The sequence below is a fragment of the Quercus robur genome, chromosome 10 (assembly GCF_932294415.1).
Source record: "Quercus robur chromosome 10, dhQueRobu3.1, whole genome shotgun sequence".
Classification (NCBI taxonomy): Eukaryota; Viridiplantae; Streptophyta; class Magnoliopsida; order Fagales; family Fagaceae; genus Quercus; species Quercus robur.
Genome location: NC_065543.1, coordinates 47,515,393 through 47,541,378, shown reverse-complemented (window position 1 = coordinate 47,541,378; position 25,986 = coordinate 47,515,393). Strand labels below are relative to the sequence as shown.

Genomic DNA, 25,986 nt, shown 5'->3' with positions numbered 1-25,986 from the left:
TTATTTATTTTTTTAAAAATTTTATTGGAACCTTCCTACTCTAGTTAAAGAACAATAAACATACATCAAAAATAAAAATAATAAATGAATAACCTTCAAGATTTCCATCAATGCACAGAGCCTTGCACCTACGCCTGTCCCTTCAAGTGATGGTTTCTGTTCCTTCTCTCTCTCTCTCCCTCTCTCTACTTGTAAGTCGTAATTTGTAAGTAACTCCCCACCCCCAATGCATCTCTTCATGATTAAAATTTAAAGCTAGGACCTATCTACTTTAAGGTAGTGTTTGGTTGGATGTAAAATATTTTCTGGAAAGGAAAATATTTTTGGGAAAGGAAAATATTTTCAAGTGTTTGGTTGCATTCCAAAAAATGTTTTGGAAAATATTTTTTGGTGTTTGGTTGTATTCTTGGAAAATAATACAGAAAACACATTTTCTACTTGATGCTCACATTTTCTCAGCTTCCAAACAAAACCCAACCAAAAAAAATTCATCAATGGCGCGATCTGAGTGAAAGAAAACCCATTTGTCGGAGTGGTGGGTTTGACGAATGGGTTCGTTGAAGTGGTGGGTTCATCAGCGCATTGCGATCTGGTGCGATTGGCGCAGTGCGAGTGGGTTCGTCGGCGATCTGGTGCGAGTGGGTTCAAGAACGATGGCGATACGATCTCGCCAGTGGTGCGACGATCTCTCTACTCTCTCTTCTTTCTCTCTCTTTGCGCGTGGTCCGAAAATGGCGAGACGATCTCGATGATCGGTGACTGGGTTCGACGAGGGTGGGTTTGAACGATCAGAGCAGTGCAATCGTCTTGCTCCAATGCAATCTGGTTGTTTTCTTGCTCCGACAAGGCGATCTTCTTGCTCTTTCTCTCTCTCTCTTTTATTTTCCCAGGCCAGAAATCATTTGAAGTGAAAATGAAAACGGAAATCATTTTCCACCGTTTTGGTTATATTTTACAGTCAACCCAGAAATGCTTTTCAGTTTGACCCAATTTGAAGTAACAACCAAATATCAACTTTTCCGAAAAATCATTTCCGGAATCAGTTTGAAGCCAAAACAAACGGAGCCTAATATTTAAAAAAAAAAATCATATTGTTAAGTATCAAAAAATACATATAATAATAATAATAATAATATATAAGATCTGTTTGAATATAATTTATTTTTCTTAAACTAAAAATTAAAAATACTATAATAAAATAATTTTTAAATATATAAATAGTATTGTAAAACTTATTTTTTTTTTTATTTTTCTGATAAACAGTATACAAACAGGGTACAAACCGAGCCACTGATGCGCACTGTTAGATCCAGAATGGTCAACAACTGCGGCTGTGAAAAAAAAAAAAAAGAAAAAAAAAAAACGCGCAAATAAGGAACGCAAACGCGGAATCGTGATCCAAACGCACAAATAATAAATAATACTAATAATATGAGTTTCCTTTTTAGTATTTTAAATAAAGATTGAAGAATAAAATCACGCTAGCTTCAAAGTACAAAGTATCAACTCTTCTCATCAGTCTGACTGAAACTCTTCACTCCCACCGCAGTCACTCTCCATCTACCCCCCATCCCAATCCAAAAAAGAAAAAAAAAAATGCAGCTCCTCCTCTTGCTACTCCTCCACCTCCACCTCCAAATCCACACAACTCACTCAGCCCACATCCCAGAATACAAAGCACTTCTCTCGGCAAAGTCCCTCATAGACGACCCACAATCGGCCCTTTCATCATGGAACGCCACCACCAACCACTGCACGTGGAGGGGCGTCACGTGCAGCGACACCACTCACCGTCACGTGACATCTCTTGACCTCTCCGGTCTCAACCTCTCCGGCACTCTCTCCCCTGACCTCGCCCACCTCCGCTTCGTTTCGAACCTCACCGTCGCCTCTAACCGACTCTCCGGCCCCATTCCTCCGCAGCTCTCTTCTCTCTCGGCTCTCCGCTACCTCAACCTCTCCAACAACATTTTCAACGGCACTTTCCCAACCCAACTCGCTTCCCTCAAGAACCTCCAAGTCCTCGATCTCTACGACAACAACATGACCGGTGAGTTGCCTCTCACTGTCGTTGAAATGCCTAACCTCCGCCATTTGCATCTCGGCGGGAACTATTTCACCGGTCAGATCCCGACCCAGTACGGACAATGGCAGTTTATTGAGTATTTGGCCGTTTCCGGCAACGAACTAAACGGCACTATACCTGCCGAGATCGGAAACTTGACGACCCTGCGTGAGCTTTACCTTGGATACTTCAATGCCTACGAGGGAGGCATTCCCGCCGAGATCGGAAACCTGTCGGAGCTTGTTCGTATCGACGCCGCAAACTGTGGGTTAACCGGAGAGATACCACCGGAGATTGGAAAGCTACAGAAGCTCGACACTCTGTTTTTGCAAGTGAATGCGCTTTCGGGGTCTTTGACGGTGGAGCTTGGGAATTTGGCGTGCTTGAAATTCATGGACTTGTCGTGCAACATGCTCACGGGTGAAATTCCATCCTCGTTTGCTCAGCTGAAGAAGATGACGCTGTTGCACTTGTTTCGCAACAAGCTTCACGGTGCTATTCCGGACTTTATCGGAGACTTTCCGGCGCTCGAGAATTTAGAGTTGTGGGCAAACAACTTTACTGGTACCATTCCATCCTCAATTTCCAAATGTCAGAATCTCGAGAGGCTTGATTTGTCTTCTAACAATTTGACTGGGAATATTCCCAAAAGAATCTTTCAGCTCAAGAAGCTGAAATTTCTCTTGCTTTTCTCAAACGATTTATCTGGCGAAATACCAGAAAATTTTGGAAATTGTTCGTCTTTGATTCGGTTTCGAGTTAATGATAACAAGATTACTGGGCCAATACCGAGAGAGATTGGGAACTTGGAAAATCTAGATACCTTGGATCTCAGTTTGAATCAAATTTCGGGAAATGTACCTGCCGAGATCTTAGGCTGCCGAAACTTGACATATCTCAGTTTGCATTCTAATTTGATCACCGGAAACTTTCCTGGTAAGTTAAGCCGCCTTGTTTTGTTGCAGTTTGTTGATTTTTCAGATAATTTTATTGAAGGGACTTGGCCACTTCATGTACTTCCACGGCAGATTGTTTTCTTTTCAATCTCAAGGAACAATTTAAGTGGAGAGATCCCTTCCTTGATTTGCAATCTCAATTTTGTTAAGTACCTTGATTTCTCTCATAATCATTTTAGCATGATTCCTCCATGTTTGGGAAATATGAGTGATCTCATGTATTTGGGACTGCGAAATAACAATTTTCATGGCACCATCCCAAAATTTGTAAAGTGTGGTAACTTGAGAAGTCTTAAACTTGCCAACAATCAATTAGAAGGGTCATTGCCACGTTCATTAGTCAATTGCAAGAAATTAGAAATTCTAGACGTCGCTAACAACAAGCTTAACGACACATTCCCTCATTGGTTGGTAAATCTTCTAGAGTTACGGGTTCTCTTATTGCGATCAAACAACTTTCATGGCTCCATAGGCAATCACAAGACTAAATTTTCATTTCCTAATTTGGGAGTTATAGACCTCTCTCACAATATGTTCCGTGGTCATTTGCCATCAAACCTTTTCAAATATTTATCAGCCATGATGAATGGGAACATGGATAATGATGGATTGCAATATATTGGTGATGATTATCATTTTGTTATCAAAAGAGGTGATTATTATGATAATTATGCTTCTGTTACAATTGATATTAAAGGGAATTATATTGACATGGAGAAAATACTAACTCAATTGAAAACTATTGATTTTTCCAATAATAGTTTCAAAGGAGAAATTCCAAAAGTAATTGGAAAGCTTGGACCACTCAAAGGGCTAAATTTTTCACACAATAATCTTACAGGTCATATACCTATATCATTCGGAAATTTAACTAATCTTGAATGGTTAGATCTCTCTTCAAACAAGCTCACCGGCAACATTCCTATACAATTGACAGATCTTACATCATTGGAAATTTTAAACCTTTCAAAAAACCATCTTGTGGGATTGATACCTCAAGGTAAACAATTCAATACATTTACAAATGCTTCTTATAGTGAAAACTTGGGTTTATGTGGATTTCCATTGACAAAAACTTGTGGCAATGATGAGGGACAACAACCACCACCATCACCAACCATCCAAGAAGATGATTTTGGGTTTGCAAATGGATTTCATTGGAAAGTTGTATTGTTGGGGTATGGATGTGGTTTCATGTTCGGATTAGGTATGGGATATTTTGTGTTCTCAAGTGAAAAATCAAAATATCTCTTGACTATTATTTATGGAGAACGACGCCACAAGGTGCGAAGATCCAAGAAGAATGCTCATGAAAGAATTAGATGAAGCAGAATTTTACAAATACAAATAAGGATTTCAGGTATTTATTTATGTACTATTATATTCGAAAATACATTTTTTTATTGAGTCATATTAGAAAATACTTTATTTCATAATTTTGGTTCTTAAAAAAATGTCCTTTTAAATTGTAAATATGATTTTTCATTTTTAATTTATTTTCTACTAGTCAAAAATACCTGTTTTTGTGTCAATGTTGAGGCTATTACCATATTTTATTTTATTTGTTATTATTATTATTTTAAGGGGCAACTCCTCTACCTTGCTAGTTGAAGTGCCAAATAATCAGGGACATATTCTAAAACTACACTTAAAAAAAATTATTATTATTACTTCCTTGTGATTATTACCTACATTTTGCAGAACAAAGAAGATGTTGTTGGTTGGATCGCTTGAAGAGTGAAGTTAATTTTATAGTACAAAGTAAGATGTTTTAATTATGCATGTTTTAATTCAATTATGTTTCTCCTAGAGTTTTTTTTTTTTTTTTTTTCCCAACCAAATGTGTTGAAATAAAACTTTATTTTGATATAACTAAGTTGTGATGCATTTTGTTTCTGCTTTTATTTTTTCTCTTTGTCTGGTTGGTAGATTATTTGTTGTTATTTTGAACTATTTGTTTGACCCTCATGGGTTACTCGAGTGATGAGCTCATTGATCTAGGGTATGCAATAAATTTGGAGGTCCTACTCTTAATCTTATGACATTATCTATTCATGGGGTTGGGGTATTTCATAAAAAAAGAGTGGAATAATTTGGTTAGATATTAAGATAACACTTCCTTATATCAAACAAACAAACAAATATTTCTAGTTGGACTGCTGTAGTTGCATTTAGTTTTGTACTTTAATTCCTACTTAAAATGATCATCAACTAAAGAATTAAAAAGAATAATAATTTTATTTGCATTAGCAAATTTCGCTAGAAATATTCAATGCAGACAAGAGTGGAATTTAAATTTAAGTCCTTATGATAGTTGTTGACTTGTTGAGTTTTCTCTTCTTTGTATACCACCTAATTCTTCAAAAAGAATAGTTTGTTATGATTAAATACATTTTCATATATTTAAAAGTATATATATCTTTGGGACCTAGTGTAAAGCACATTTTCCCGGGGAGAAACAATATAGAAAATGCACCTAGTGCTTTAAGGAATAAGGATTGACACTGTAGGGATATTGGGCCCATGAGCTCATAATCTATGTACACATTAGACGCAGGAGCTTACTATCTATGTATACATTGGGCCTGAGGCCAAATCCGAGGACATAAGGTTGTCCGAGGAGGAGTAAATGTTGTTAGGGGAGTCCGTGTTAGTAATTCAAAAAGTCAGTTTTGGTCATTGGGGCCCGAGAGGGTAGGCTGAGGATGAACACCTCATCGGTTAGTCAAAGCTGAAGTCAGAAGAGTCAGTTTGCCGTCCAAGGGAGCACTCTAGGAAAGTTCTATTGATACGAATATGCATTACAGGAATGCAGGACAGGGAGGAATCCTAAAATATCTAAGAAGAAAGCTGCTACCACCGCATTAAATGCTCTACAGCTAACTTTCTAATTGTATTAATGCGGAGAAAATCCCTGAGCAGTGTTGCATTGGCTACCCCAACGCATAGAGGGCCTGAGAGGGTGTCCGATGGGCTTAAGTAAAAACTTGGATGGTCTACAAGTGGAGGGGTAAGATCGTCTAAAGAGAACTATATAATGGAAGAGACCCTTCATGAAGAAGGGATCTAGAAATCAAGAGAAAAACACTGTAGTAATCAAGAAACAATTTGTAATCAAACTTAAGAGAGATATATAAGAACTGATCTCCTCAGACTGTGCCGAAAACGATTTTCTTTAGTTGAATCAATCTGTCTTTTTGTTCTTGTCATTGAAACCCACTATATTGGTCATCAAACTCATTTGAGCCCAGTTTTCCAACCTACTCTCTACAAATTCATTGTTTTGGGCTTTTTGGGCTTGAGTTCATCCATCATTTGGGCTAAGATCCAAATCTGGTCCTTACAATTGGCGCTGTTTGTTGGAAATTCTGGTGTTTCAGTGAGTTTGATTTCCAACTATGGTAGGTTCAGGTCCACACCAAGCAGAATCTAGGGGTTCCCAATGTGAAAATCATTTTGTCAATCTCAAACGAAAAAGGGGCCGGGAGGGGAGTGTGCATACTACCCATACTAGTAGGAGTCATTCTAGGGGTGGTAGCCACCTCTATCAGGAGAAAAATACCAGGGTCATGCAGCAGGAGATTGATCATTTAAAAAGGAAGTTGCACCACGAACGGAGAAGGCGAACTCCTTTCGTTTGTAATTTCTCTTCTGGCGATGAGGAAGACGATAGTTATAGGCAAAAGTCAAGGACTCCTTCCAGTGAGTCTTTTTCATACAATGAGGACTACCACTATGAATACAAAAACAGAAGCTCATCTTCCAAAGGCCTGGGGAACGATGTGATGAGCAAAGCGTTTAAACAAATTTCTAGATCTCCTTTCACATGCAAGATTGAGCAAGGGAGACTTCCTCGACGATTCACCCAGCCAACATTCACCATATACAACAGTTATACAGACCCTGTGGAGCATGTAAGTCACTTCAACCAGAGAATGACTATACACTCCAAGAATGAGACCTTAATGTGCAAGGTATTTCCATCTAACTTGGGGCCTATGGCTATGAGGTGGTTTGATGGTCTGGGTGCAAGTTCTATTGACTCCTTCAAGGAACTCACCTGAGCATTTGGGTCTCATTTCATTACATGTACTAGGGTTCCTCGGCCCTTAGATTTTCTATTATCCATGTCCATACAAGAAGGTGAGACCCTGAAAACATACTTGGATAGGTACTGAAAGATGTTTAATGAAATTAATGGGGATTTTGATGACATGGCTATAAGGACCTTCAAGGTCAAATTGCCCATCGAGCATGATTTGAGAAAATCCTTAACTAAGAAGCCAGTAAGAAGTGTTCGTCAGCCTATGGATCACAATTATGAGTACAAGATGGTTGAGGAAGACCAACAACAAGAAAAGGGAAAGGGTAAGGTTATCTCTCAAGAGAGGAGGGATTTCAAGTCGGACAAGTACAATAACAACAAACCTCGAAGGGATTTTACGGGACAGTCTGGGTCTACGGCCTCTCAGGTGGTTAATACTGTGTTCCGAGAACCAGTGCATCAAATCTTGGAGAAGATCAAGAATGAGCCATACTTCAAATGACCAACCAAAATGAGAGGAGATCCCTTAAGGCGCAACCAAAGCCTCCATTGCCAATACCATCAGGAGCGGGGACATACCATCGAAGACTGCAGAACTCTGTGAAACCACCTAGGGCAATTGGTCATAGAGGGAAGGTTACAACAGTTTTTGTATCGGCCCAACAAATAAGGAGACCAATCGAGGACAGGGACTCAAGGAAATGCCTCCTCAAGGCCCCCATTAGGCACAATCAATGTCATCTTTGCTGCACCTGGGAGAGCTGGTTCTCATCCTTCCAAGGTGATGTCTGTAGCTCAGCTACTAGCTGAGGACTTTAATTCTATGCCGAAGAGGGCTAGAGTGGAAATCCGACCGATACTGAGTTTTTCGGATGAGGACAAGATAAGAATCATTCAACCATACGATGATGCTTTGTTGGTTACCCTTAGAATATGAGGGTATGATGTAAAAATGGTAATGGTAGACTAGGGCAGTGGTGCACAGATTATGTATCCTGACTTGTACAGAGGGCTGAACTTAAAGCCTGAGGACCTGACAGCCTATGATTCACCTCTGGTGAGCTTTAATGGGAAAGTTGTCATCCCAAGGGGTCAGATTATGTTGCCCGTACAGGCAGGGTCAGAGGTTGTCACAGTGGATTTCATTGTAGTGGATGCATACTCTCCTTACACTGTCATTGTGGTTAGACCCTGGCTTTATGCCTTAGGGGCCGTCTCTTCCACTCTGCATTTGAAGGTGAAGTATCCAATAAAGGACCAGATTGAGGAGCTTGTAGCAGTCAAAGACTCCAATGTTACTTGTCGATGGGCTAGCCGAGGAGACGAAATGTAAGGATTTAAAGAAGATTGTTGTAGGTGATGACCCGAAGAAGTTTTTTTTTTTTATAGGTTGGGGCTCAACTACCTCCTTAGGAGAAAGAAGAGCTGGCAAAGTTTCTCAAGAAGAACGTTGATGTGTTCGAATGGAATGCATACGAGGCTCCGGGTGTGGATCCGAACTTCATCTGTCATAATTTGAATGTTAATCCATCTGTCACCCCCAGAAAGCAACCACATCGGCGCTCATCTAAGGATCATTTCGACACTGTCAAAAACGAGGTGATGAAGTTTAAACAAGCTAGGACTATCAAAGAAGTGTTCTACCTAGAGTGGTTGGCCAACAGTGTGGTTGTGAAGAAGAAAAATGGAAAGTGATGGGTGTGCGTGGACTTCACGGCTCTGAATAAGGCCAGCCCAAAAGATCCTTTCCCCATGCCTTAGATAGACCAGCTGGTAGATACCACTGTAGGTCATCCTCGGATGAGCTTTTTAGACGTCTTTCAAGGCTACCACCAGATACGTTTAGCCTTGGAGGATCAGAAAAAATAGCTTTTGTCACTCCTATTGGAAACTACTATTACAAAGTGATGCATTTTGGATTGAAAAATGCAGATCTACTTATCAGAGGATGTTGATTAGGATGTTTGAACCACAACTGGGTAAGAATATTGAAGTATATATAAACGACATGGTGGTCAAGAGTAAGGTGGAATTTGAGCACATTAACGACCTCGAGAATATCTTTGAGATCTTGAGAAGGCATAAGCTACGACTTAATGCTTCTAAGTGTTCTTTTGGGGTCGGATTAGGGGAGTTTTTGGGGTACATGGTTACGCATTACGGAATTGAAGTTAACCCTGACCAGATTAAAGCAATCAACAATCTACAGCCACCTCGGAATCCCAAAGAAGTCCAGAAGCTAGCGGGGATGACTACTGCTCTGAACCGATTCATCTCTCGGTCAGCAGACAAGTGTAAACCTTTCTTCCAGTTGTTAAACAAGTGGAAGGGATTTGAATTAACTGAGAAGTGTGTTTTTGCCTTTTAGCAATTGAAAGAGTATTTATCTCGACCACTCATTATGTCCAGGCTCAAGGTGGACGAGGTCTTGTTTGCCTACATCGCAGTTGCTTCCCATGCGGTAAGCTTGGTGCTGGTGTAAGTTGATAGTGGTGTACACAGGCCAATTTATTATGTGAGCAAGTCACTACACGAGGCCGAGGTCTGTTACCTACCACTGGAGAAAGCCATTTTGACAGTGATGCATGCCACACGTAAGCTCCCTCACTACTGCCAATCACACACGGTCGTTATCCTAACCTAGCTCCTACTTAGATCTCTACTTCAGAGCGCTGATTACATTGGGAGGATTGCTAAGTGGGGTACGATTCTAGGGGCCTTTGATATTAAGTACATGCCTCGCGCTTCTATCAAGGGTCAGGTCCTTGCCGATCTTACGACCGAGTTTGTTGAAACCTCGCTAGAAGAGAGGTTAGAGAAGCAGAACATGGATGGAAAATCGGTTGGTGCAATCTCCTGACAAGAACCTCTGTCCTGGAAAGTATACATTGATGGTGCAACGAACCACAAAGGATCTAGAGTGGGGCTAGTTCTGATATCTCCAGAGAAGATCATAATTGAGAAATCCTTGAGATTGGGTTTCTTGGCCACAAACAATGAGGCTGAGTATGAAGCTCTATTGGTCGGGATGACCATGGTTCAGAAGATGGGTGGAAAAGCAATGGAAATATTCTCTGATTCAAGGCTGGTTATAGGCCAAGTTCAAGGAGAGTTAGAAGCCAGAGATCTCAAAATGCAAGAGTACTTGAGCCAGGTTAGACATTTACAGTTAAGATTTGAATCTTTTAACTTATCACAAATCCCTAGAAGTAGAAATACATATTTCGACTCTCTTGCCACACTAGCAACCTCCTCGGTACAAAGTTTACCTCGGGTGATTCTTGTGGAATACTTGTGTAAGCCCACTAAAGTAGGGAGAAATGTGGCTCACATTCATTAGATTAGGGTGGGATCTAGCTAGATGGATTCTATAGTATTGTTCCTTAAAGAGGATATCCTACCCGAGGAGAAATCAAAGGCTGACAAGGTGCGAAGAAAGGCTCCTCGATTTTGGCTGTCTGAGGACCAAAAGTTGTATAAGAGATATTTTTCTGGATTATATCTGCTATGCATACACCCCGAAGCAGTTGGATTGCTCTTGAAAGAATAACATGAGGGGATTTGTGGAAGCCACACAGGGGGCAAATCTTTGTCTTACAAGGCCCTCACTCAAGGCTATTGGTGGCCAAATATGCAGAGGGAAGCACAAGAGTATGTGAAGAAGTGTGACCAATGCCAAAGATTTGCACCAAATATTCACCAACCAAGAGGTGTCCTTAATCCTCTATCCAACCCTTGGCCATTTGCTCAGTGGGGCTTGGACATCGTAAGTCATTTCCCTAGAGCAGCAGGGAATAAGAGATATTTATTGGTCGGCACAGACTACTTTACCAAGTGGGTTGAAACTGAACCATTGGCAAATATTAGGGACGTGGATACCAAGAGATTCGTTTGGAAAAATATTGTCACTTGGTTTGGAATCCCTCACACCCTTATCTCGGACAATGGACTTCAGTTTGATAGCAAAAATTTCAGGAGATACTGCTGTGACCTGGGCATAACAAATAGATATTCCACCTCGGCTTATCCCCATGGGTGGAATATCTGTTGGAGCTTGTTCATATCGACGCCGCAAACTGTGGGTTAACCGAAGAGATAACACCAGAGATTGGGAAGCTACAGAAGCTCCACACTCTGTATTTGTTCATGAATGTGCTTTCGGGGTCTTTGACGGTGGAGCTTGAAATCCCTGGGCTTGTCGGACAACATGCTCACGGGTGAAATTCCATCCTCATTTGCTCAGCTGAAGAACATGATGCTGTTGAACTTGTTTGGCAACAAGCTTCACGGTGCTATTCCGGATTTTATCAGAGACTTGCCGACGCTCAAGGTTTTACAGTTGGAGGATAACAACTTTACTGGTACCATTCCATCCTCAATTTCCAAATGTCAGAATCTCGAGGCGCTTGATTTGTCTAATAACAATTTGACTGGGAATATTCCCAAAAGAATCTTTCAGCTCAAGAAGCTGAAATGGCTCTTTCTTCTCTCAAGTGATTTATCTGGCGAAATACTAGAGAATATTGGAAATTTTTCGTCTTTGATTCAATTTCGAGTTAATGATAACAAGCTTACAGGGCCAATACCGAGAGAGATTGGGAACTTGGAAAATCTGGAAGTCTTGGATCTCGGATTGAATCAAATTTTGGGAAATGTACCAATTGAGATCTTGGGCTGCCAAAACTTGTGGGCCTTGGATTTGCATTCTAATTTGATCACCGAAAAATTTCCTGGTGAGTTAATCCGACTTGTTTCGTTGAAATTTGTTGATTTTTCTAATAATTTGATTGAAGGTACTTGGCCACTTCATGTACTTCCACTGCACATTGTTTTCTTTTCAATCTCAAGGAACAATTTAAGTGGAGAGATCCCTACCTTGATTTGCAATCTCAATCTCATCAACTACCTTGATTTCTCTCATAATCATTTTAGTATGATTCCTCCGTGTTTGGGAAACATGAGTGATCTCATAAATTTGGATCTATGAAATAACTATCTTCATGGCACTATCCCAAAATTTGTAAATTGCAGTAACTTGAGAAGCCTTAAACTCACCGACAATCAATTGGAAGGGCCATTGCCACGTTCATTGGTCAATTGCAAAAAATTGAAAATTCTAGATGTTTCAAACAACAAGGTTAATGACACATTCCCTCGTTGGTTAGTAAATCTTCTAGAGTTGCGGGTTCTCTTATTGCGATCAAACAACTTTCATGGTTTAATAGGCAATCACAAGACTAAATTCTCATTCCTTAATTTAAGAATCATAGACCTCTCTCACAATATGTTCTGTGGTCATTTGTCATCAAACTTTTTCAAGAATTTAACAGTGATGATGAATAGGAACGTGGAGAACATTAAACTGCAATATATGGGTGATACTTATTATCAAGATTCTATTACGATTGATATTAAACAGAATTATATAGATGTAGTGAAAATCCAGACTCCATTGACAACCATTGATTTTTCGAACAATAGTTTCAAAGGAGAAATTCCAAAAATAATTGGAAAGCTTGGATCACTTAAAGGGCTAAATTTTTCATACAATAATCTTATCGGTCATATACCTATATTATTCAAAAATTTAACTAATCTTGAATGGTTAGATCTCTCCTCAAATAAGCTCATAGGTGACATTCCTATACAATTGACAGATCTTTCATCACTGGCAATTTTAAATCTCTCAAAAAACCATCTTGTGGGACTGATACCTCAAGGTAAACAATTCAATACGCTTACAAATGATTCTTACAATGGAAACTTGGGTTTATGTGGATTTCCATTGACAAAAACTTGTGGCAATGATGAGGGACAACACCCACCACTATCATCAACCATCCAAGAAGATGATTTTGAGTTTGCAAATGGGTTTTGTAGGGACGAGGTTCAAGCACTTCTACTACTAGATGTGTGGACTTAAGCCCAACTAGCCCAATACAATGAATTTATAGAGAGTAGGTTTAAGAACTAAGTCTTAGTGAGGATTACAACAACTTGGCACGGTTACGAATGGATTGAATAACAAGTATATGGACTAAAGCATGAAATTCTGTCCTCGGGCATTTCGTTCGAGGAACTTAGTGTTCTTCTTATTTCTTCAATGCTAGGTTACAAAAGTTTTTAAGATCATGCATATTGCTTCTGTATTCCCCTTTTTTCTCTTCCTCCTAATTCTTCGATCCCTCATTCTTGGAGGATCTCTCACATTATATATCCCCTTACAATCGATCTTGGCCCTCCATCTGTTGATCATTCAGGTCCTTACTCGAGTGCTCGTCCCATCAGCTACCTTCCCAAACCTTCTGTGAGTTGCGGTAACTAAGACCGCACTGTTCAGGGGTCATTTCCTCATTAATGTGGCCAGAATGTTAGTTGGGTGCACTTAATGAGGAGGTGACGGTTTCTCCTTGAATTACTCCTACACCATACCCCCATGGGTGTCCTATTGTACTTGCCCTTTTTCTAGGGGCGCTCTGGGAGGCTGCCTTTGACGGCGTGCCATTCTTTCCTTTTGGGATCTGGGATACCAAGAATAGGATCGTCCTCAGCAACGTTTCCAGGCTATTTGGGCCTTCTTTATTCGTCATCAGCCATTTCCTCCCCCTTGGCGTGGGCGTTGGGCTTAGTATGAGGTGCGTCGGGATTGTTAAATTCTTTGACCCCACAATAGCCCCTCAAAATCCTGCTGTCCGGCTCCTCAAACAGAGAGGGGGATTTTGGTGTCCTCAGGCCTTTATAATGGCTTCTCAAGTCTTGTCCTCTGTCAGTGCCAGAGCCTCTTCCCTTGTCCAAGGCTCGTTCCTGGTGCTTTGGTATATGGAACGCGCTCTCATTAAATTCTGGCGGCTTTGTGCTCCCTACGTTTAACGGTGTGATGGTAATCTAACGGTGGGGATTCTTTTAACTTTATGGGCGGGAAACCCGCATGGTTATTTTTAATTGGAGGTATAAATACCCATTTGAACCAATTCGTCTCTTTACTTTTGCACTCAAGAGTTCTTGCACACATATCCTGAGTTCAGTCAAATCTCCAACCAAACTTACGTCTCTTTCCAGCACAAAGCCTGTTCGAGGAACTTTTCCTCATTTCTGTAAGTTTTCTCTCTCTCTAACTCGCGTTTTCTCTCTTCTAAGTTTCTTTTCCTCTTACTTCTCTCCTTCTTTTGTCATTCCCTGAGTCTCTTTAGCCGTTTCTAGAGATGGGTAAATTAAAAAAGTTGGTTGAGTCCGAAAAGACGATGGAAAAATTCATCGCCGATTATAGGATACCCCCTAATGTAGGTTTGAGGTACTGTGAGGAAGGGGAGTCACATTTTAGGAGGCAAGAGGGTGAAGTGGTGATTCCCCTAATCGCCTTCATAGAAGGTGGCGTGAGAATTCCTATGGGGCCAGTGATGAGGGATTACCTTAGGCATTTCCGATTAGCTCCCACCCAATGCGCTGTTAATGTGTTTAGGATCTTGGGTTGTGTGGATGCTTTAAACGAGAAAATGGGGTTGAGGTTAACCCATCACAATGTAAACTGGTGCTATAACCTCCAACACCTGAAGGGTAAATCCTTCTATATGAAGACGAGGGACGATAAGGTTCGGCTTATCCAGTGCCCCCCTGAGATCAGCAAAGGGTTAAACAAGGACTTTCTCACTGTGTCTAGGGAGTGGCACGACGACCTTCATTGCCCAACAGAGGAGGGGGAACCAGGTGGGGTGTCGAGAGTAGGAGAGGGCTAATCTTTTGTGCCATCATAATTTGCGTTGTTCGATTACTAATATGAACATGTTTTCTTTTTGTAGATCTACACGCCTTTGAATGGCATTTTCACCTAGTCAACTGGGGAGATTTAGAAACTATTCTCAAGCGGCGGTTTATGTAAACGAAGCTGACAACCAAGTCAGGGCCGCTCACAAGATCCTAGAGTACGATCCCATCTAGAAATCGTTCCCTGCTTCAAAGCACGTGATCAGAGCTAACGACCCTCGGCTTCAACAAATCATTGTAGCAGAACACGAGTTTGTGCTTCTCGAAGGATCTCCCATCCCGGAAGGCATCCCATTGGCAGGCCCTACTTCATCCCACCAAGTTGCGGAGGCCGAGGGTGATTTGGGTCCGTCCGAGGAAGAATTTGGTGTATTTGACCAATTCAGTTTATCCGAGGATCCCTCTGGTGACTTGGGTGACCTTGATTTGACCGAAGCGGATCTCCTATCAGTAGGGACATCTCCTCAAGCTAAAATGGGCTTTAAAAGAAAACCCTCGACTAGCCTGTTCGATCTAATTGAGGGCCAACCGAGGAAGGACGCGCCGGGGAAGTCACAATCCAAGCTCCCTCCTCTTCCACCCCAGCCTCAGCCTACCCAGTCCAGGTTGTCTTTCGCCCAACTACAACCATCATCTCCACGATCCAGACTTCCTCCCTCCCCTCCCCCCCCCCCCAAATCGACTCTGCCTCTTCAGCCCGAGCCCACCAATCCAAAAAGGAAGAGGGCAGCCAAAGGCAAGAAGCCCGTGGACGGGGGAAAATCTCGGCCTCTTGAGAGGAATATGAAGCCCCACGAGTTTCAAAGCAATTAAAGATTGGGCACCACGGCCAGGAAAAAGAGGTCGACGCTTAATCCGTGCCCCAAGCTTGGCTTCCTGCCTCAATGCTCCACGGGGAGCCGTTGATGGACAATGCCTCCTTTATGGACTTCCGAGGGGGTGAAGGCACTTATGTGGCCGATGCGCTAGAGAGGTCCCTGCTGCTCCCCCACTGATATGGCCGAGTTGGGGAATTTGAGGAGGCAAAAGGTCTTTCTCAGCATCAAAAGATACCTAGGCATGGTAGGGTTTCTAGTACACGTGACTCTATTGATCTTTATTCCTTGGTTTCCAACTTACCGTGTGTTTGTTCTAATTGTCAGGTCGTCCAGGCCACTTAGAGGCTGGAATAGGCTGGAGGAGGATGCTAAGGAGCAGAGCAGGTCCCTAGAGCTCGAGCGTGACAAGTGCTTGGATGCTGTGCGGATCCTCAAAAACTACGAGGCTGATCTCTCGAAGGCAAGGGAGGAGCTGAAGAAGGTGACCAGGGCCAGGGACAGCGCCGAATCAGGCCTAGCCAGCTCTCAGAGACAGGCCGAGAGCCAGACAAAGCGCCTACTTGAAACTAAAGATCAGCTGAGAATTGCTAAGGAGCAAATCGTTGATCTAAAGAAGAAGCTGGCTGAGGCGGAGGGAGCTAAGAATGTTGCAGGATGGGCCAGGGATGAAACTTTGAGGGCTAAGACAGAGGCAGAATTCGCTAGGACGGAGGCCGAGAGCTCCAAGGAGAAAGCCAAGGAGGAGGCTTATGACTTGGGAGTGGCTGAGACTCAGGCCACTCTCAAGGCTCAAGTCCCTGGAGTATGCAGGCTTTACTGCTCCCAGGTTTGGAATGAAGCCCTCAAACAAGCTGGGGTTGAGGCTTCATCCGATTATGGAAGGTGGAGAATGTATACTATCCTCCGGCCATCCGGGAGACCGCCCATGTCAGCTCCGAGGCTGAGAGTGCTCTAGAAGAGGCTGAGACTGCTCGGCCTGAGGCTGCTCTGGCCATAACCACTCCTAATGAGCCAGCCAAGGAGGGTGAGCTTCCTGGGGCGACAGAAACACATGGAAGTTTGAATCCTGAAGTGCCTTAGGAGGCTGCCGAGTCTACAGCTAGTGCTCAGGCCCCTCATGCCGAGGAGCCAGCTCTCTTAGTTCAGCCCTTTCGAACCGTTCCTCCGGGTGATGTCTCAAAGGGTCCTGAGGTCACTCCTGCTCAGCTCCCCAAGGAAGGGGTTAAGATAAAGTTAAAGAAGTAGGCGACCCGACTAACTCTTGTATTAGTTCTAATTTAGTTTTCTAGTTAGTTTTTTTTGTTTGTTTTAAGGACATTGGATTCATTGTAATTAAATTTTTAGACTAAATGTATGAAATTCCTTTCTTTCTCTTCTCTTCTTCTTTTTATTTTTATTTTTATTTTTTATTTTTTATTTTTTATTTATTTTTTTACATTATGTGTTTATTGTTATTACTGCAATTGTTATTACTGTGAACCTTGTGTCTCATGATTGGTTATCCTACTGGGTAAGAATGGCTGTGTACATATCATATTTGAAATTAAAACTTTAAATTCTAACTCACCAGCATTAAGGGGACGCTTAGTTTGCGTCTACCCACATTTTTAGGGGGCAAGGACCTAGTATATGATCCGACGTACCGAGTGTGTACTAAAGCCATATTCGCAACTTTTATGAATCTTGAAGTAGCTAGTTTCCCCATAGGTCTGAGTCTGAGGACCATGCAAGACCTTGGTTTTGTCTAGTACCTAGGTTTTTCTTGAAGTAGCTAGTTTCCCCATAGGTTTGAGTCCAAAGACCATGCAAGACCTTGGTTCTATCTAGTACTTAGATTTTTCTTGAAGTAACTAGTTTCCCCATAGGTTTGAGTTCGAGGACCATGCAAGACCTTGGTTCTATCTAATACTTAGATTTTTCTTGAAGTAGCTAGTTTTCCCCATAGGTTTGAGTCCGAGGACCATGCAAGACCTTGGTTATGTCTAGTACTAAGACGGTTGCCAAAATGCAAGACATATAATCATGATAGACTTAGAATTTGAACTAGAGAAATGCTTTTGTTAATAATAATACATTTTCAGGTTATTTACATTCTATGGATGAGGTACAACTTTTTCATCTAAGTCTAAGTAGTATGCTCCTATTCCTGCTACTGAAGTAATTCGGTATGGTCCTTCTCAATTAGGTCCAAGCTTTCCCAAGATGGGTTCTTGGCAGCTCCCACAACTTTCCTCAACACCAAGTCCCCTGGTGCTAGTGGTTTAAGCTTCACATTGGCATCATATCCTTGCTTGAGCTTCTGGTGGTAAGAGGCCAACTGGATCATTGCCTTTTCTCTTCGTTCATAAATCAGATCCAGGTTCTTCCCCAGTAGTTCATCATTACTACCCGGGGTGAAAGAGTTCGTTTTCAGCGTTGAGAAGTTTGCCTCTAGAGGGATAACAGCCTTGACCCCATAGGTCATGGCAAAAGGTGTCTCCCCTGTTGACCGCTATGGTGTAGTCAGATAAGTCTATAAGACGTGCGGCAGCTCTTCTACCTATCTCCCCTTAGCGTCATCTAGTCTCTTCTTAAGCCCATTGACTATGACCTTGTTGACAGCTTTAGCCTGTCCATTTCCTTGAGGGTAAGCTGGAGTTGAGTACCTGTTAGTGATCTCCAATTCGCAACAGTATTTTCTAAAGGCTTTGCTGTCAAATTGGGTCCATTATCTGAAATGAGGGTGTGAGGGACCCCAAATCGTGTAATAAGGTTTCTCCAAATGAATTTCTTAACATTCACATCTCTGATGTTGGCTAGTGGCTCGACTTCAACCTATTTGGTGAAGTAATTTGTGCCGACCAACAGATATCTCTTATTTCCTGCTGCCTTGGGGAAAGGGCCTACAATGTCCAAGCCTCATTGGGCGAACGGCCATGGACTAGACAAAGGGTTGAGGACCCCATCTAGCTGATGAATATTTGGGGCACACCTTTGGCACTGGTCGCACTTCTTGACATACTCTAGGGCTTCCTTCTGCATCCCCAGCCACCAATATCCCTAGGTAATAGCTCGGTGCGACAGAGATCTTCTGCCTGTGTGACTCCCACAAATCCCTTCGTGCAGCTCTTCAAGCAGTAACTCTGATGCTTCTGGGTGAATACACAGTAAATATGGCCCAGAATAGGAGTGCCTATACAATTTGTGATCCTCGGACAACCAGAACTGAGGGGCGTTTCTTCTTATTTTTTCAGCCTCTGATTTCTCCTCGGGCAAGACATCATTTTTGAGGAACCTTACTATAGGGTCCATCCAGCTAGGACCCATTCTAACCTCATGGATACGGACCATGCCTTTTGTTACCTCATTTGCTCTATCCAGATGCTCGACAAGAATAATTCGAGGTAGACCCCCTGCCAAGGAGGTAGCAAGCATGGCCAATGAATCTGCATGAGTGTTTCCACTTCTGGAGACGTGTGATAGGCTGAAAAGATCGAAGTCTGACTACAAGCGTTTAACCTGGCTTAAGTACTCTTGCATCCTTGCGTCTCTGGCTTCTAACTCTCCTTTTACTTGGCCCACTACTAGTCTCGAGTCCGAGAACATCTCCACTACTTTTCCTCCCATTTTCTACACCATGGCCATTCCTTATAACAAGGCCTCATAGTCGGCTTCGTTATTCGTGGCCAAGAACCCGAGTCTCAGGGATTTCTCTATGATAGTCTTCTTAGGAGATATTAGGACTAGCCCCACTCCGGACCCCCTTTGATTCGCTGCGCCATCAGCGTACACCTTCCAACATGGGGGTCCTGGCATAGAGATTACCCCAACCGATTTCCCATCCATGTTGCGCTCCTCTACTACTGTTTCTACTTGTGGTTTAGCGAATTCGGCCACCAAATCAGCTAGGACCTGGCCCTTTATGGAGGTTCGAGGCATGTACTTGATGTCAAAAGCTCCCAAGATTGTGCTCCATATGGCAATCCTTCCAGTGTAATTAGCGGTCCGAAGTACAAACTTCAAGGGTAGTTGGGTTAGAACAACCACTGTGTGGGCTTGGAAATAATGGGGAAGCTTTTGCGTGGCATGGACCACAGCCAGTATGGCCTTCTCCAGGGGTAAGTATCTGACCTCAGCCTCATGCTGTGACTTGCTCATGTAATAGTCTGGCTTTTGAAGGCCATTGTCATCCCGTATTAGCACCAAGCTCACAGCATGGGGGGCCATAGCAATATATGCGTATAAGACTTCATCGGCCTCGAGACTGGACATGATAAGTGGTCGGGATAGGTATTCCTTGAGTTGCTGGAAGGCCACAATACAGTCCTTGGACCACTCAAACCCTTTCCACTTGTTGATCAAGAGGTAGAACGGCCTGCATCTATCCGCCGACCTGGAAATGAATCGATTCAGGGCTGCGATCATTCCAGTAAGCTTTTGGACCTCCTTAGCATTTTGCAGTGGTTTTAAGTCATTAATAGCCTTGATCTGGTTGGGGTTAACCTCAATTCCCCTATGAGTGACCATGTAGCCTAAAAATTTGTTTGATCCCATGCCGAATGAGCATTTGGAAGCATTTAAGTGCAGCTTATGCTTCCTTAAGACATCAAAGGTGTTGCCGAGGTCTCCTAAATGCTTGGACACTACTTTGCTCTTCACCACCATATCATCAACATAGATTTCGATGCTCTTGCCCAACTGCGGCTCGAACATTCTTGTCATCATCCTTTAATAAGTGGACCCTGCGTTCTTCAAACCGAACGACATTACCTTGTAGTGGTAGTTCCCAGTTGGTGTCACGAAGGCTGTCTTCTCCTGATCCTTCAGGACTAATGGTATTTGATGATAGCCTTGAAAGGCATCTAAGAAACTCATCCGAGGATGGCCTACTGTTGCATCCACCAGCTGGTCTATCCGAGGCATGGGAAACGGGTCTTTCGGGCATGCTTTATTTAGGTCCGTGAAGTCTACACAAACCTACCACTTTCTATTTTTTTTCTTGACTACCACAGTGTTGGCCAACCATTCGGGGTAAAAAACCTCTTTGATAGCCCCTACACGCTTGAGCTTCGCCACTTCGTCCATAATCGCATCAACGTGCTCTCTGGATGGGCGACGGGGTGGCTGCTTCTTGGGAGTGATGGACGGGTTGACATCGAGATGGTGACAGATGAAGGTTGGATCAATCCCAGAGCATCACAGGCATCCCATGCAAACACGTCAATATATGAGGGAATAAATCTAGTCTAGCTATTATATATGAGGGAATAAATCTAGTCTTCTTGTGAAAATGTTATATCATTTTGTTATATTCCTTTTTTTTTTTTTTTTTTTTTTTTTGGTTTAGTCAAATTAGGTGAGCAAAAATTCATTATTCCACTCATAGTCTTCTTGGGCTGGTTTTTTGTTTTTTTGTTTTTTAAATGCACAATTTTAAGTGGTGATCATAGTTTAAAACTAATAACAATTTGCCACTTAAAATTTGTTGTAAAAATGTTATAAAAACAAATAATAAAATATCAGACCAGGACCTACCATAGTTGGAAATAAAATGTATTGTGAAAATGTTGTGACATTTTGTTGTGTTCCAAAACTTCTTTTTTGGTTTAGTCAAAATTTGGTGAGCCAAAATTGACTGTTTAAAGCACAATTTTCATCACTTGGCATTTTGTTTTGTTTTTTTTTAAATTTTTTTAATGCATAATTTAAAGTCGTTGGCCCAGCTTAAAACCAATAACAATTTGCATCCTAAGATTTATTATGAAAATGTTGTGAACATAGCATTACTCTAAAATAAAATAATAAAATATCATACCAGGGCCCTCCATAGTTAAAAATAAACGTAATCTAAAAATATTATGACATTTTGCTGTGTTCCTAGACTTCTTTTTTGGTAATGTCTTAATTTTTTGAGCCAAAATTCACTTTTTTAAGCATAATTTTCTGTAAACGAGCATATACGCCTGCTATTACTGTTTTCGTTAAACTTTAAAGAAATCTTATGACTCCTAGAAAATTTTGTTGTGCAATTAATGTCTTAAATGTCCCAAAAATTTATTCATGTGTTCTGAGTGTTATGTGGTGGTAATACTTGGAAAATAAGAATGGTGATGTATGGTCTCTATTTGCCACCTAGAGAACACTAATTTACTAGAGGTTTAAATCTTCTAGATTTATAAGTTTATCTAATGAAAACTTCAATGACATGTCCTTTTTTTCCTTGCTTAAAAGGGTGTTCATTACAAATTAAATAAGTTAAACATCGTAATTACGCTTATAGAATAAGATGATAAATTAGGAAATATGAATAACAAAATATTCATTGTAGATGGTTGTAGGTATTTAATTTGATGAAAAGTTTCAATTATAGCATATATCATTCATTATGAAATTTTAAATATTGTGGTAATGTCTTATCAAAACTTAATTGTTTATTATTGGAAGATGATGACATTCATTATCATTCTTAGTAGAATTTTTTCGTGAGTAGATATCACTTTTAGTAAAATAGGATCTAAGAAATTATTATATTAAATAGATATTCAATGGTAAATAACTATACTAAATTTGAGTACATGATTTCATACTTCTTCTAAAAAAATATTATCTTATTTTTCTTGCTTAAGGTGCAGCACGTGCCTTGCACTGCAACCCAAACTAGTATTACCAAAAGTGCAAAAAAAATTAAAATTTTTATTATTTATTTAGATTATTTTAATAATCCATTATACTTTTTAGGTTGTGATGATAAAACTCAGTCTTACATAATTTCATTTCTCTATGTAACATAAAGTAATTTTTCATTTTTACCATGTATTTTATCGTTCATTTTCAATTATATTTTTTATTATTATTTTTTTTTTTTTGCATACAATATTTTATTAATCTGCACATTATACAAAAATAATACTAATTTGTAATCATCATAATGAAAATAGTGTTCCATGGGACTGTGAATCATCCATCTAGCAAGGAGAAATAATGTTAGATAATTAAATTAAAATGAAAACCCAATGGATTTATTTAAACTTGTTTGAAGAAGGTTCACGGTGAATATTTTATAGAGAATGTGACGTAAAATTACATAAACCATCAAATGGAGTGGATTTTTTTTTTCTTTTGTATTCTGTGCATCATTACATGCATGATAAAACATTTTTACGCGAAAAGGCGAAGTCTTGGTTTTTCATTTTGGGGGGCCAAACCGCCGTACCCAATCCTTGGATTAGAATTTAAATCGAAATAGAGAAATTAAAATATTGTTACTACAAGCTTGTATCGCACAATATATGACTTGGTTCCTCTCATTTTTATTTTTTTTATAGTTCAAACACAACCAACGCCTCTTTCTTCGCATACTTTCCTCCCTCTCATTCCACTTTTGTAGCATAGCTGTAATGCCTCTAAATCCATGGAACAACCTCTTCTCCTTCTTAACAATCATCCTTCCCCTCTTGAACCCTTTTGTAGCTTTCGCAGTTAATCCACAAGGCGAAGCTCTTCTTTCATGGAAGCAAAGCCTAAATGGACCCACTGTGGCCTTGTCTAATTGGAACCCAACAGATGAAACTCCATGTGGGTGGCTTGGAATCACTTGCAACATCAACAAGGAGGTCGTGGAATTGAAGTTAAGAGACTTGAGTTTATATGGTACAGTTCCAACTAATCTCACTTCATTGGTTTCATTAACCAAGGTTGTACTTTCTAGTACAAACCTCACGGGTTCAATCCCAAGAGAGGTTGCTATACTACATGAACTGAATTACTTGGACTTGAGTGACAATGCGTTAACCGGTGAAATCCCATCTGAGATTTGCAACTTACTTAAGCTCCAAGAAATCCACCTCAACTCAAACCAGCTAGAAGGCTCAATTCTGGCTCAAATCGGCAACCTCACAAGCTTGAAATGGGTGACTCCTTATGATAACCAGCTCAGTGGAGAAATACCCAGTTCAATTGGCAACTTGAAGAACCTCCAGGTGATAAGAGTCGGTGGGAACAAGAATATCAGAGGCCTTATACCCCGAGAAATCGGGAATTGTACCGAGTTGACCATGTCAGGCCTAGCCAAAACAAGCGTCTCGGGTTTCCTTCCTCCGAGTCTTGGCCTCCTCAAGAAGCTTGGAACCATAAGCATCTGGAAAACTCTCCTCTCCGGCCAAATCCCACCTGAAATTGGCAACTGTACCGCCCTCCAAGATATCTTCCTCTATCAAAACTCGCTCACCGGTTCAATACCGAAAAGTATCGGAAACCTCAAAAACCTCCGAATTCTTTATCTCTGGGGGAACAGCTTGGTGGGTACCATTCCATCAGAGCTTGGGAATTGCAATAAGTTTACACTTCTCGATGTTTCGTGGAACTCGTTATCCGGAAACATTCTGCAAAGTTTCGGAAACTTATCGGCTATGCAAGATCTCGCACTCCAAATGAATCAAATATCGGGCGAAATTCCAGCACAATTAGAAAACTGTAAGGAGCTCACTTGGATCGACTTAGGCGAAAACAGTGTCGCCGGTACGATACCATCCGAAGTCGGAAACCTTACGAAACTTCAACAACTTTTCTTGTATGAAAACGAGTTAGTGGGACCCATTCCATCCTCAATATTCAAATGTCAGAATCTTGAAATTCTTGATTCGGCTTCTAATGGTTTGACTGGGTATATTCCCCAGGAAATCTTTCAGTTCAAGAAAATGAAAATAATCTATCTTTCCTCCAACAATTTATCGGGTGAAATACCGGAAAATATCGGAAACTGTTCGTCTCTAATTCGGTTCAGAGTTGGAGATAACAAGCTTACAGGGCCAATACCGAGAGAGATTGGGAACTTGGAAAATCTAGATATCTTGGATCTCAGTTTGAATCGAATTTCGGGAAATGTACCTGCCGAGATCTTTGGCTGCCGAAACTTGGAGTATCTCAATTTGCATTCTAATTTGATCACTGGAAACTTTCTTGGTAAGTTAAGCCGCCTTGTTTTGTTGCAGTTTGTTGATTTTTCCAATAATTTTATTGAAGGTACTTGGCCACTTCATGTACTTCCACGGCACATTGATTTCTTTTCAATCTCAAGGAACAATTTAAGTGGAGAGATCTCTTCCTCGATTTGTAATCTCAATTTTGTTAACTACCTTGATTTCTCTCATAACCATTTTAGTATGATTCCTCCATGCTTGGGAAATATGAGTGATATCATAAATTTGGGACTGCAAAATAACAATCTTCATGACACCATCCCAAAATTTGTAAAGTGCAGTAACTTGAGAAATCTTAAACTTGCCAACAATCAATTAGAAGGGCCATTGCCACGTTCATTGGTCAATTGCAAGAAATTAAAAATTCTAGACGTCGCTAACAACAAGCTTAACGACACATTCCCTCATTGGTTGGTAAATCTTCCAGAGTTGCGGGTTCTCTTATTGCGATCAAACAACTTTCATGGTTCCATAGGCAATCACAAGACTAAATTCTCATTTTCTAATTTGAGAATTATAGACCTCTCTCACAATATGTTCCATGGTCATTTGCCATCAAATCTTTTCAAATATTTATCAGCCATGATAAATGGGGACATGGATAATGATGGATTGCAATATATGAGTGATGATTATTATTTTGTTTTCAAAAGAGAGATGGATTATGCTAATTATTATATGGGTGATGATTAAGATTCTGTAATAATTGATGTTACAATTGATATTAAAGGGAATTATATTGACATGGGGAAAATACTAACTCTATTGAAAACTATTGATTTTTCCAATAATAGTTTCAAAGGAGAAATTCCAAAAGTAATTGGAAAGCTTGGATCACTCAAAGGGCTAAATTTTTCACACAATAATCTTATGGGTCATATACCTATATTATTCGGAAATTTAACTAATCTTGAATGGTTAGATCTTTCCTCAAACAAGCTCACAGGCAACATTCCTATACAATTGACAGATCTTACATCATTGGAAATTTTAAATCTCTCAAAAAACCATCTTGTGGGATTGATACCTCAAGGTAAACAATTCAATACATTTACAAATGCTTCTTACAGTGAAAACTTGGGTTTATGTGGATTTCCATTGACAAAAACTTGTGGCAATGATGAGGGACAACAACCACCACCATCACCAACCATCCAAGAAGATGATGTTGGGTTTGCAAATGGATTTCATTGGAAAGTTGTATTGTTGGGGTATGGATGTGGTTTCATGTTCGGATTAGGTATGGGATATCTTGTGTTCTCAAGTGAAAAATCAAAATATCTCTTGACTATTATTTATGGAGAACGACGCAACAAGGTGCGAAGATCCAAGAAGAATGTTCATGGAAGAATTAGTTGAAGCAGAATTTTGCAAATACAAATAA

General features: G+C 40.8%; 2 protein-coding genes across 2 annotated transcripts; both read left to right on the top strand.

Moving 5' to 3' along the window:
* The first annotated feature begins 1,479 nt into the window (after positions 1–1,479).
* LOC126701573 (leucine-rich repeat receptor-like serine/threonine-protein kinase BAM1) lies at positions 1,480–25,986 on the top strand. The gene is made up of 2 exons (XM_050399771.1): positions 1,480–4,228; positions 25,843–25,986. Exons 1-2 carry the CDS (start codon positions 1,597–1,599, stop codon positions 25,959–25,961), a joined length of 2,751 nt encoding a protein of 916 aa, XP_050255728.1. The 5' UTR covers positions 1,480–1,596; the 3' UTR covers positions 25,962–25,986.
* On the top strand, positions 22,964–25,310 carry LOC126701575 (leucine-rich repeat receptor-like serine/threonine-protein kinase RGI4). Its single transcript, XM_050399774.1, has one exon. The coding sequence runs from the start codon at positions 23,022–23,024 to the stop codon at positions 25,293–25,295; it is 2,274 nt and encodes a 757-aa protein (XP_050255731.1). The 5' UTR covers positions 22,964–23,021; the 3' UTR covers positions 25,296–25,310.